The 13,834-nt window shown below is 41.1% G+C and overlaps 1 protein-coding gene across 13 annotated transcripts in view; it reads right to left on the bottom strand.

The window, feature by feature from the left end:
* LOC142406125 (chloride channel protein D-like) overlaps nt 1-13,834 on the bottom strand; it is a 95,560-nt gene that overhangs the window by 40,336 nt on the left and 41,390 nt on the right. For 12 of the 13 annotated variants that reach the window (XR_012774447.1, XM_075494622.1, XM_075494630.1 and 9 more), the window contains one exon: nt 1,532-1,711. Coding sequence is in view for 12 of the 13 variants with exons in the window: in XM_075494622.1 (XP_075350737.1) it covers nt 1,532-1,711 (180 nt within the window). In the remaining variant the exon portion in view is untranslated. Of the gene's footprint in view, nt 1-1,531; nt 1,712-5,229; nt 5,307-13,834 lie in introns of all 13 variants that reach the window. The other variant, XM_075494624.1, reaches the window with a different exon arrangement.

Below are 13,834 nucleotides of genomic sequence, written 5' to 3'. Positions count from 1 at the left end.
TGCTTTCTAGTTTTATTGCCGTGGACAGCTGAGAATTAAAAAAGCACACTATTTTATGCTATATAATATCTTCAGATTGGTGCACACTGCAGACTATCACTCAGAAATGTAGTTTTTAGTGCCTTAGCACATTTCTTATTAGTAAAGCATCCCTCATAGCATCACCATGAGGGAACAAGTATATATATCATATACAAATATATGATACTGCACTTATTGATGTCGTTACTCCTGCAGGCCACTGCAACCCAAACGATTTCCACTGTACCATTCTCATTCCAAGCAGATATTTCTCTTCCTAAAAGGTTCATTTCTCTTCCTAAAAGGTTCATACAAACTGCTTCACTTGTCAATGAAGCCAGTTCACAATTTTTATTAAATATTCACTCCCTTCCCATCTTCATGCTCCAAAAGGGCAGCTGACCACATTGCTGTGAGGTAAGTTCGTGTGATCCAGCTGCCTGTGGTTCATCCTTGAAAATTTGTTATAAAGCAGGCAAGCAGACAAGTCCTAACCAAATTTCCACTGATGATGCACGGTTAACATTTTTCCCCATTCAGATCAACAGAAGAAAATACTTCTACCCTTGTTTGCTCACAGATAGCTCCCAACTGCCACGCAGTTAAGGCGCTACACCAGAAGTGGATAAAAAAAAGTCTCTACAAGAAAAGATGTAGAATACTACAGTCATTCAGGACAAAAGGCACCATGCAAATTATGAAAGATCATGATATTACAATACAAAACTGGCCATGTGTTTGTATTACAGTTATTGGAAGCATAATTTATAGGGCTTCGCTGTGTGAACTCCTATGCAGTAGGAGTTGCGTATGCATCTTCTCCTTTCCTCTAGGATGCTCAAGGTGGAAATTAAGTCACTGCCTCTCCCCCTCATGACCCACCACTCAAAGGACAGTCTTAAGATACCTTCCTGAAAGGATGAATTCACTCTTGTAGTCATATGAAATACAGTACCATAAATACTTCAGTTATCAGGAGATTTTATATGCCTTTTGAGAGTCCCCCGTATGGCAAGGATTCCGTTAGTCTAATTCTTGTTTACCCTAGCATGTTAGTTCCAGTGACTTTGTTGCTTATCTCGTCTGTGATATGATTTATGTTAACTCATTTCCTGTAAAAGCATACACTAATAAAATGAAAAAATTGTGAAGAAAGAGCGGGCCAGCTCCAAATTGGCATGGGACATTTCATGAGTAACTAGATTCAAATCCTTTTAAAATACTGTTTCAGTGAAACTTGAAGGCTCTGAAGGGCAATTTTCCCTTTTTCTACAGTTCCCGTAAGATCGTTTCATTGGTGCCGTTTCAATAAATCCCTGATGCAATAGATAACCTTGTACTAGAAAGGACCTAGGTCCTTTCTTTAAAGGACACCTGCTGTTCATGCTAAAAAAAGTACGAACAAGTTTCACATCCATCCCAAATAATCTTCACAAACAGATGCTTAAAGAAAAAAAATGGGATAAATGGGCAGAAAGATCACATGACATCAATTTGATAGCATTTTTACCTTTTGATAGTTCCCTGGAACACCTCTGCATGGTCTGGCTTGGGCCTGCAAACCACTGGGAATCCGCCATGGCTTGTACTCGCAAGAAGCCGAGCCAAGGAGGCAATGTTTTCCTTCAGGTGAAGGACTTGGACGCCAGGCTCCATGACGTCCCTGGCAGAGAACAATTCCAGGTTCAACCTGAAAGACACAAAGCAGACAGCCAAAGGATTATTTAGTAAACAGGAAATGAGGCGTACCGTACCACGTTAGCATTTGACGAGTCTATAATGCATTAGTAAATTACTTCAAGATGGAAATCAATCTGCTTTATTTGCAAAAGTAAAAAAAAAATGTAATTACCCAATAAAACTGCTTATCAAGCATTGCCTTTCTTTGTGTGAGACACATGATAAATTTAACCATATGCATGATATGGTCATCCTAGACAGGATATCATAAGACTCATTTATCACTTTGCATGACTTTTCATATTAAAAAAAGATTTTTAATCTGAGCTGAAATCTTCTGGAATTCTAGCTGATATCAAATAGTTTAAAGTTAAGCACTTTGAAGAAATTGAGGCTTACGCTTATCATTCCAATAGGGTTTTTTTGTGGCGGTAGCAGCTAGACAGATAGCCCTTTCAAAGATAGCTTACAAATCATATATGGATTTTCCAGTATTTTCTAACACTTTTCAGGTTCTAGGCAAAGTTTCAGGAAATATGAACACACAAAATTGAAAAACATGTGTACCCACTATTTCTGACAGTAGGGTGAAATGAAAAATAAAGACACTTTCTGCAAAATTCAGGAGTAATTTCTATGGAATTACAGTAGGCCAGATTCTTACAACTGAAGTCAATGAACTGCCCTAGTTTTAAGCTTGTATTTTCTATTTTCAAAAAAATACATTAATTATTCTGACTATCATCTGGACACACCATAAGCCAGAATCTCCTGTTCAGACACAGGGCTGACACAAACCACAGACAGAGACAACTGGAGCATAAGTTTGCCCACATCCTGTTTTACCAATGTACCTTTCATCCCCATGGTAAAAGCAACTCTTTCCATATGCTGTTAATTATTGTCCTCCCTCCTGAGAGACGTAGGGTTATTTTTTCAAGCCAGTTACTCGGATGGCTTGTGATGTGACCACCTGCCTAAGAGTAACTGAACTGAGAAGACAGTGCACTTCATACATGGCACCTACACAGCTGTGAAACAAGTTTCTTCTTCTTCTAAACTGGGATGGATTTAAATGAATCCTGAAAAAGAACAGTCTTATATGTGTTGAATCATGTCATACCCATCCCCAGTTATATGAAACAGACTGCAGGCAATGAAAATTTGGAACACCATCTTATTACAGATCCACGTTTCAAGGACCCAGAACACCATATTATGGAAAAATGAACCTCTCTGAACCGCATTTTGCTTCTGAGTTAAAATGAGCAGTAGTTTACCTTGCAAATCAAAACGGCTGAGTGCACGATTGAGTATCAACTAGTGAAAACAAAACCTAAAAATCACAAAGAAATGGATTTTTTTCATTCTTAATCTCACTGAGTGCTACCAGTTGATGCAGTACAAGTGACGGAACTCAGTGGGAACTACAGATGCTGCTCAGGATGAGTTGCTGTCAGAACTGTGCTGCTGTGGCTGTTTTTGTGTAAAACACTCCACCAGAGGAATTTTATTTTTCCTAAATGAGTAGATTCCTGTTCATCCTCTGCCTCTTTTCCATCTCCATAGGCCAGATAAAAATCTGTATTTGCCTGCCTTAAGCTTTGTCTAGTAATACTATACACTGTATTGCTATTAAAAGTACTGTACCTAGCTCAGTGGACACAATGTGAAAACAAGATTAATGATAATAGCTGAATTACATGAAATACGTGCAAGCCCCAAATGATTTTTAAATAAGAGCAGTGTGAATACTGTTACATTCCAGCAGATTCTGGAGTGTATTTCTTAGCAGTACGTAGGTTTTCCGTCTTCACAACTTTACAGTTTTGCTCTGTTGCACGGAAAGCAAATGTTCCACATTATTGCAGAAGTCTATGAAACATCCTTAGGTTTTGTCAAATCAGTCATTTGTATAAAACTGAGGGATAGCTCATTATATGGTTCTGTGATCTTGGCTTTTTCTGGGATTATAAAGTGTCTGTATTGTCTACATCAACTATACACCTTGTACTATCACCGGTCAGCTTTTTCCAGATGTAAGAACACACTATGGGCTGGCACTGATTCACTGCTCATTTTCAGTGACATTTCTTTCAATAAGTCTTCTGTCTGTAACTGTAAAGAATAACCTTGCTTTGGGGGTGGAGGAGACAAGCAGGCAAAAGAGCTGTTTTATGAAAGACTGTTACAAGGCCAAGGCATCTTTAAATAGAATTGGCTAAAGAAAGCTTTTACCAATATATTACTTCTCAGAAAAACACCAAGCCAAACTGGAGTTGTATCTATACAATAATAAGAATCAAGGATTGTTCAAGTCAGAAGGGACCTCAGCAGTTCCCTAGTCCAACCTCCTGCTGGAGGTAGACTCAGCCATGAGCTCAAACCATGTGCTTGGGCCTTTCTCCAGTCTGGTCTTAAAAACCTCCAAGGACGGAGGCTCTGCAACCACCCTGGGCAGCCTGTGCCACTACCCCACTGTCCTCATGGTGAAAAGGTATTTCCTCATATCCAGTATGAACATCGCTTGTTTCAACTTGTGCCTGTTGTTTCTTGTCCACCATGCACCATTGTGAAGACCATGGCTCCATCTTCTCAATGATATCCAATAGTTACAGGGTGGGGGGGCACACTGTTAGGTACCTCCAAAGCCTCCTCATCTCCAGGCTGAACAAGCCCCAGTCCTGCAGCCTCACAGCGCAAGTAGTCCAGCCCTGACCATCACAGTTTGGCAATATCTGCAATTCTGTTGAAAGTCCACTCCGTTGTCTCCTCCATGTCATTTATGAAAATGTTAAACAGGCCAGGTCCAGGGATAGACCCTGCAGTGCTCCACATGTTAGGCCTCCAGGCAGCGTATGATGCATTAACCACCACCCTCGAAGGCCAACCACCCTACCAGTTATTTTACCATACAGTTGTTCAGCCTGTAAACTGTAACATCTTATCCTGGATACAAGAACATAATGCAAGACAGTGTCAAAAGCCTTGCTAAAGTCGAGGTAAATGATGTCCACTGCTCTCCTCTCATCCACGAACACACTCATTTCTGCATAGAAAGCAATCAGGTCAGTCAGGCATGGTTTACCTTTGGTCAATCCATGCTGACTGTTCCTGATAACCACCTTCTCCTTCATGTGCCCAGAAATCTCTTCCAAGAGGACTCACTTCATGATTTTCCCAGTGACTGAAGTGAGGTTGACTGACCTGTAGTTTTCTAGGCTGAACTTTTGGTCTTTTTTGAACATAGGCACAATACTTGCCATTCTGCCATTACTGGGGATCTCTCCCAATCTCCACAACCTTTCAAAGATGAAAGACAGCGGCCTTACAAAGACATCGGCCAGGTCTCAGAATCCTTAGATGCAGCCTATCTGGTCTCATAGACTTCTATGGCTCAAGTTTTCACAAGTAATCCCTCACTCGGTCCTTAGCTACTTAGTTCTCCTTGAATCCTTACACCAAATTCAGAGATCTAGGAGTCCTTGTTGGTAGACAGTGAAACAAACAAGGCATTGAGTGTCTTACCTATGGCTGCTGTCACTAAACCATGTGTCCTCCTCCATCTCCTTCCAGAGCACTAAATCTATTCTGCAGTTACAGACCTGAAAGTGGAGAGGGAACCATTTTCATACTGCCAGGAGTCACAGGTCTCCAGCCTTCCCCATCATGGCAATCTCCATTTGCCACCCACAACCTACCATGATCTCCTGTGTAACTGGGGGTTCAGGCTGTTGTTAAACGGGTGCTTAACACACCTTTACCAGGATCAGCCTTCCCAGCAGCAGCCAAGATCCAAAGATAGCAAAGAAAACTCACAGAAGAGCCAGAAGGAGAGCACAAATAGTGAATAGGAGCCTAAAAACCATCCCAGGCACCTATGTGCGCACTAGCCCACCCACGGCCATGTCAGCTGCCCAGGCCGTGCTCACAGCCCTCCAGGTAGTAGTGCTGCCCATGGGCCAGTTAGACAGCAAATGTACGCCGTGCCCAGGCATCAGCCCCTGCAGGCAGGGTCCCCACCATTGGGTCCCTTCTCCTGCACAACTACGAGCCTGCCCAAATGCCTCCCAAGGACCCTTTGCTTAGCTGGTGAGTGCCACTGCTGCTGCAGGGCTTATGCACGCTTGTGTTTATGCAACAAAGCCCTCGGTTTCACAATGCAATTTCAAGCAAGGACATTTCATTTACCATTTTGAAAATGCCTTTTTGTATGGAATAACAAGAGGTACTTAGATTTGGATTTTATCAAGTAGACCTTTCTTACACGATTAGATTTACCTCAAGGAGAGACACAGAGCTGTAGCCACACTACTAAAATAGATCTAGCATAAATTTTTCTTTTATAGGACATGTGAGAACATTTTCTCCCAAAATGTAATTCACTATAGTAGCATAATGTGTTAAAGTATTAAGGCTATTTCACCAAAGTTATGATATCCAAGTTTCAAGAGCACATCCGTGAGACTGGATATAACATGGAACGAAGACAATCTGCCTTATGACCTAAATAAGACAGTCATTTGGTAAGAAGCCAATATCCCTGAATGGTAAACTGTCTTGAAATGATTCATGGAAATGTAGTTCGGGCCCTGTTGCTATTAAATCCAATGGAAGTTTTCCCACTGAAATAAATTGTTAAGGATCTAGCCATAACAGATCTAATCATAACATGGAGGTTTCCTTAGACAGCACGCAGTACAACAGAACTTTTCTTCAAATAGGACTTACTCGATATTTTATGCAAGTTTCAAATGATTAGAAGGACTTAAAGGGGGGTGGGAGAGAAGCGTAATCCTAACTCAAACACACTCCAAGGACCAAGGTGCATGAGAACACAGGCAGTGCTGCTTGCTTGGATTTATTCACAGATTTGCCCTCGTCTTTTTTTAGCTGTCTCTCCCATCCTCCTCTTTCTGCACTGAAACTGTTTACCCCTTAACTCGCCACAGGCCATCCTGCTCAGGACAGCCCTAGGTTTTATTTGTGCTTCTTGTAAACCATTGTTTTATTGCCCTGACTGGCCACCGCATCTTGTATAAATAGTTCTCAGGAGGTTGTTTTGGGGTTTGCTTAATGCTTGTGGTGATTTTTAGTCTGAGCATAGTCAGGACTCCAAACAATTGAGAGGGTGGGCTGGTTAGCTTAGGGGAACAACATCAGGTTGGAGATCATTACAATTACTTACCTGTGTTACAACCATTGGCAAGTATTAGAGCTATTAAGTTCTAGTTTCTACTATCTGTGCATTTTCTGAGACTAGGGCATTCTTTCTTTTAAATACACTTCATTTTGCTAGAAAAACTGAACAGATTTATTTCATAATTTTCATTCTAGTACAGAACCAGCCACACTGCTATGAAGACCTGTAGCTGCTACTACATTATAAATACAGTTTATTTATGTTAGCTTTCTTTTGGTCTATCATCTTTAAAGAAACCCCATTGTGAATAAACTCACAACATTGCAGGTAATTGCTTACATTTAAATACAAATTCTTTTTTTTTTTCTTAAAAAGTTATAAAAAAGGATTTCTACATACTTGTCACAGGCCCACCAATTTTCTTTTCAGCACATTTGGTAGAAGCGAACTATGAAAAAGCTTATCCAAAAGTTACATGCCAATATTGATCTCACTATATAACAGAATAGTATATAGGTACTACAGAAATGTTAATCATGTGCAGATGACCGAATTCAGTAGTTTTGCAAGTGAATTCTGTGAAAAAAATGGTTCTTTACGTATGTTCACAGAATACCACTGAGATCAATAAAGGGAAACTAAAAGCTCTATAAAACCTCCTTACACTGGAAAAGGACACCACTTAAATTAAATTAATTTTAAAATTGATTTGCTCCACTCAGTGCTAACCCCTGCAATGGACACATTTACACTGATTTAAAGTTAAATTAAACCAATAAAATCACTGTGTGCATTGATGTAAGTGGAGGCATGCTAGTGATGTGCTTTTGTTTAATTAGATCTATTTAAAATCAGTTTTCAGTGGGACTTTGCATGGCAGACAAGGCCTATGACTCCTTGCTGTCTCTGTTTTAGTTGAATACTAAACTGAGTGAGAAATTCTTCTAGTTAAATCAGGAGCCAAAAGTTTGGCAGAGTTCGGTCTCCATTCAGTATATCTACAAATATTTACATTGACTGTAAGACGACAAGCTTCCCAGCATCCCCTGGTCCTGGCTCCCTCAATATCCTTAAATTAGGGGACATTTAGCTATTCAGTCTAAAGGCCTTTTGATAGTACAGCACTTACTGTGAAATGTGGTGTTTGGGTTAGCTGAATGTCTCTGTCACTTATTTCCCAGAGAGGATTTGAAAGTTATATATGTTTAGCAACTACTGTATGCTAAAGACAAATGGATTTCCACAAGGTCTCATAATCTGCTGGGAAACTGTCTCTCTCTAATGCTTGAAAAATTGCAGAACAAAAAAGAAACAAAGGAAACAGATAAGAAAGCCTTTGTGTTTTGGAAAAGAGATGGACTGGGGGAGAGAATGTTGAATGTTTGGGGGGTTTCTGCCAAGAGTTTGCTTTTCTGTTCCTTTATCTCTTACAAAGTTTTTCCCACCAGCACTGTCAGTATAAAATACTACTAAGTTAGAAAAACAGCAGCTCCTCTCCACTTTGCATAGCTGTAGCTGTTTATACAAGGGCATTTAGCTTTAAAAAAATGAATTAGGTTGTGCATGAGACCTTGGGATAAGCAAGTAAAGGATCGTGTGAGTGGATCCACATGCTGGAATTACTCAAACAGCAGTTTAAAAACTACAGTTTCAGTGCACCCCATGCGAAACCGTGGGTAGAAAACATGAGGATCATAGTTCTTGACTTAGTTTTCACAGTGCAAGTCCAAAAACAAATTTACAAATTGTAACTAGAAGCCTACTTTAGCCATGTCAGTATTAAGGGGAGTACAGGCATCTAAATATTCAGAGCTACCGATGGTGCCTGCTCACTACTTCCACCCAAACCTGAAGGCATCTAAACTCACTTGGTGTTTCTATTCAGGACTGTGCATTTCCCCCCGTGATGAGTAGCGTGTGTGGAAACGTCTCGGTCCAAACAAGCGGCTGTCTGGCAAGCACCTGCTCTCAGCCCTTACACGGATATCGATGGCACTGCGAGTCCCACACAAGGCACTGCACCACGGCCATTGAAGAGTGCCATCCAACAGACATGACCTGTAGAAGACTACATTTGGTGGTAACGTGAGAGATCTGAAATGGGTTCTCACCTCAGCCGTGGGGGATCCGAGCCCTCACCTGGGATCTCCAAGCCACAGGGGATGCTGCAGCACCCAGGCTCTCAGGGGGCCGGGATCAAACACCCTCCCACCGAGGCTGCTCGGCTGAGTGGTCAGGAAAGGAGGACCCCTGCAAGCAACACCTAGCTGGCTCTAGAGAGAACACATACGAATGTGTATAAATGGACACAGAGAAAGATCCAAAGACAGATTAGCTATCTTGATGTCTAATGGGTTAACCCTGGTGGACATACTACTTATTATTACTGTATTCAGAATGGGAATGATTCAGTATCCTTGTGTTCTCCAAATTATTATCTGAGCTTGTAGGAATCTTTTCCCAAAAAAAAAAAAAAAGTGTTAAGCTTGTGTTAAATCCATCTACCCTGGCATTATAACCAACCAGAGGCAAAGAAAGTCATTTCTCAAAATGACACCAGTACAAGCTATTTAAATTCAAAGAAATGTTTCAAACAAACTTCCATAGGAATAAAGTGAGAGAAGCAAGTAAATTGAGCACTAAAATAAATGCCTCGTGATCTTGCTTATAACCAAACAAACAGGGAAATGCATGTTCTCTGGATAGATCATTGCAGAGCACTTTCCAAGGGAAATTTGCAAAATACTAAGCTGGCTCTTGCAGTTTGAATGCAATGACATGATGAGTTTCTTGCAAACATATGCCAAAAAAACTAATCCAAACTGGAAAGAAGAGAGGAAAGCTCCTATGAGACAGTTTTTATAAAAGCTTCATTCAGGGCCTCCACCCTCATGTACTGTACCAGCCACCTTAGCTTTTCCACTCTGCCTGCTCCAAGAAAGCACCAACTAGTATATTAAAAATGCTGGCTTTAAAATGTTTGGGAATGGACAGTGACAGGAATATATGTTTTAATAATCAGACACAGATTATCAGATGACCTTTTAGGCAAAATGAAGTACAGAGATCTAGGTCTAACAGACTACAAAATTAGTAAACTAAAGTAATATGGATGGGAAAAAATATGAAAAATATTTCAAATTGCTCAGTCCCTCCAAGAATCAGGCACTTTCTTGTAGAAAAGTGTAGTCAGGTTATTAAAACATAATTTGGGTATCTGGAGATACAGATTATAGCCTGTTCCCAGTCCAGTAAATAGAAGTTTTTGACACTTACAACCAGGATTTCAGGCAAAAAGCACTTCTCTTTCCAGCTGTACAATGAACCTCCTTGGAAAAGGCATTTAACCCCTCAAACTTCAGCATTCCCATTTCTAAAATAAATCTAGCCCACTTCTTACATCACAAGCACATTGGGAACTGTAATTAATTTTTCATAAAAATACCATGAGCTACAACTTTCTACATATATTCATCATTTTAAAAAAATAGTTCTTTAACTAACCCCCCTGCTCTCTGAGTACCATTCATGTGCAGCACATGCTTTTTCCTCGGTTATGACTTATGGCAAGGACCCACCACTACAAGGGGAGAATACGCGTGTACTTATATCCCAGTTAAAAATAAGATCATGAATGCTGGTATTACTTATCTGCTCTTCCAGAAAATGAGTGGTGATCTCTCTGCACCTGACAGTGTATTTATAATGAAACACGGTCAATATATGCACCTGAAATCCTGGGAACGGATTTTGTGTGTCTGACTTGCTTTTTCTCTCTCCTGCCTTATCCCCAACATCAGGACTCAGTTTCCTCAGGCTTTTTCTGTCTGCTATCGCTTTCATCTCCCACTCACCTACTGTCACAGCTCTGCATATGCAATGGCAGCAGCTAATAAAACCATGCTCATGGCTTTATGGCTTTTCATAAAACTACTCCATTCTGTGCCTTTTTTTTGCCTTACTTCTGCTGTGGCTCTGTGTACACTCAGTGTACTGAAGAACAAGCCTCCCTTGTGATTGTGTAAAATAGCATTTAACGGCTTCACAAAACTGATATTATTTCTAAAAAGAGTATTTCATTTCTCAAACATGCTGAAATTCATTAAAGTATTTTGTGCCATCTGTTTCCTCTTTGTAAATAAATAACTGTTTCCATCATGGCAACCCCTATGACAAGCTACTAATATTTATGAGGATGTAGCAACACTCACAGGAACAGAAAAAGTGACATACTGAGAAGAGAGAATCCATTTCAGCTTAAGGTGAACTTGGAAGCAGTCCCTAGCACCAGAATGAAGATGATATCCTTACACGTAACATGGGAACACTGAGGTATAACTCTTACAGAAATGGATGTCTGTATTCCCATATCCAGCAAAGACCCCCAGGGGATTTCAGCCCGCTTTGAGTCAGACCCATCATCTCTTGAATGAGTTCAAACAGTTGTTCAATGACATCTTCATGAGATCGGCTGCTCTGCCGGCACAGCTGGCTTTCCGGTGAGGTTGGCTGGCTTTAAGTGGAAACTGTCAGTATCTGCCAAATGGCGGCCAGACACCAGAGCAGACTTAATCAATTAGTGGAATACCCCATCCGATGGCTGGATGCGATTTCTCTGTGCGTGTATGTGCACGCTCCACCTGCGTGCTACCACATCTGAAGGCTGCGGTGGTACCTGTACCGGCAGCCTGTCCTCCCAGGTGAGCCAAAAAGGAGTCAGTCTCCTCCGCGCTGGGCCGGCAGAAGCCGTTTCAAGTTTCCCGCAGCTGAAAGTCGCTGTGTGCATGTTTTACGTAAGGGCCTCTAGGAGCCGGAGCGGCTCGCTCGCTGCCCACCAGTGAGCTGTGAAACACAGGTGATTAGTTCCAGATGCTGCTTCAGTGCCTTTCGTTCTGCGGAAAGTGTGCACAAGTCACTTCTTTCAGTTTCACGGGTCTCCCCAGAAATGGAAAACACACCAAAAGCCAGTGTGGATTTGTTATCCTTCCCTCAACATCAGGCAGGCTGCAGCAGCAACTAAGACATCTGTGGAAAGACTTCTCCATGAGCCGAAGGGATCTGTGTTACACTCGCTATGGACCTTACAGCTGATTCACAATGGACCTTACAGCAAGAACCAGAACCTCATGTTAAGTTCCCGTCCACTGTCACAGCATGCCCAATACTTGCAGCAGGTTTGGCAACCCCGTGACAGTTCCACGCACACTCTAACGGGGACCTTGCTTTGGACAGGTGAAAGAAGTGCCCTGTGGCAGAAGCCAGAGGAACAGGTTACCTGCTTCAAAACTCACTACATGTGATCTGCCTCTTCATGCCTCCAAACTTTCTCGCTAAAGTTTTGACCAACTGCAGCAAACTAGTCTTTCAAACTTCTTATAAGTTTGTTGCTCTTAAAAATCTCGCTACAGGAAAGCCATTTTTCTCACCACTTCTGAATTATAATAAAAGCCGATCATGCAGCTGCATCTATCCGATAATTTACAGTACAACATGCACTTGTAAATTCAAAACATTTTCTTCTTAGCACACTGTGATCACAATCAGTATATAACCTTGGTAGAACTTGCCATTTACCTTTTGCATACTCAGGGGCAGGGGGGAATCCAGCTTTAATTGTTCATGAAAAAAACAGGCGATAGAGAAGCTGAGCCTGCAGCTTTCAGACATATCAGAAAATATAATTTCTTAGAGCCTGAAAACATTCCAGTGTAAAACAATTTGGGCTCATGGAAAGGTAATTGTCCAAATATACAGGCCCTGTGTAAACATTAAAGTATTTACAAGGTCCTCCAAGGATTTCAATCAGACAGATTGTTGGCTTGTCTTTAATATCCTTGTCATTATATTTTTCTGTATTCGTGCTTCTATTGTATATACTTGGTTATGAGGACTGCAGTAACCACCAATACACTTCCAAGTGCAGTAGGTCAGCAGTGAGCTATTACTCGGCCTCCAGCCCTTTTCTATCAAAGGAGGGTGCTGCTGGCCAGGTCTCCGCGAGCCCTCCTCTCGGCCAGCTCCGCACTTGCTCCTCATCCACTGCTCCGTGTAGGCCTGCAGCTCCTGACCTTGAGGGCACAGCACCAGCTCCAGCTCTCATCCTGGACATTTTAGGAAAGGGAACGCCTAAGGGTGGGAAAGGTTTATTTTAGGTTGGAGGAAGGGTTATATCTGCTGGTATTTATTGTAGCATGGGAAGAGTAATTTGTTTTATTTGTTCAGACTCCGCTCTAAAAATAAACAGTAATGCAGCCAGAATGTTGGGCATCTTTATATGGTTTACCAATCTAAATAAATAAAGTCATTTTGATTCATGTAGTACCTTTAGGTAGTAGCTTCATTAAACAGTCAAAATTAGAGCAGGTCGAAAATCATCTTCTAGAGTTCACAAGAAATTTTGCCTTTACGTAAGGCCTTTCGTTTAAGAACTTGACATTACTTGGCAAAGACAAGAGATGCTGAAAGCCGCATGAGGTATATAGGCACTATTTTCCCTTCTGTAACTGAGAAGATTGAAAAATAAATTGGTTTGGCCAAAGCAACATAAGGAAATGGAGCAGACCTGAAAACAGAACAGTCCCTCCTCCTCCATTTCCTGCTTCCCGCCATATAGCCTCCCTCTTCCTGTCTCATCTGAACATTCATATTAATACGATTACACTGTTTGCATGTGACTTTTTTCCTAAGAGACATTATTCAAATTTGGACACTGAAATCAATTCATGCTAAATTTGAAATTTTGGGTGAAATTTAATGGTAAAAAAATTCTGAGAAAACAGTGTCTCTGGTCACTGAAGATTAAGGCTGAAAAGGCCTATTACGTCATTTTCGTAGATCACTCAGTGTCATTGAGTCTTGTTTTTCCCCAAAATCCTATAAAGAGAGATAATCAGATCTCCTGAAAACTACAAAGCTAAGTAGCCTTGTTTATCACCACCTGTCCTAGAGCAAAAAATGCATCAATAATGTAAGTATTGGGATTAATATACA

Source organism: Mycteria americana, chromosome 2 (genome assembly GCF_035582795.1).
Source record: "Mycteria americana isolate JAX WOST 10 ecotype Jacksonville Zoo and Gardens chromosome 2, USCA_MyAme_1.0, whole genome shotgun sequence".
Lineage (NCBI taxonomy): Eukaryota > Metazoa > Chordata > Aves > Ciconiiformes > Ciconiidae > Mycteria > Mycteria americana.
This window is presented reverse-complemented; position numbering and strand designations above follow the sequence as displayed.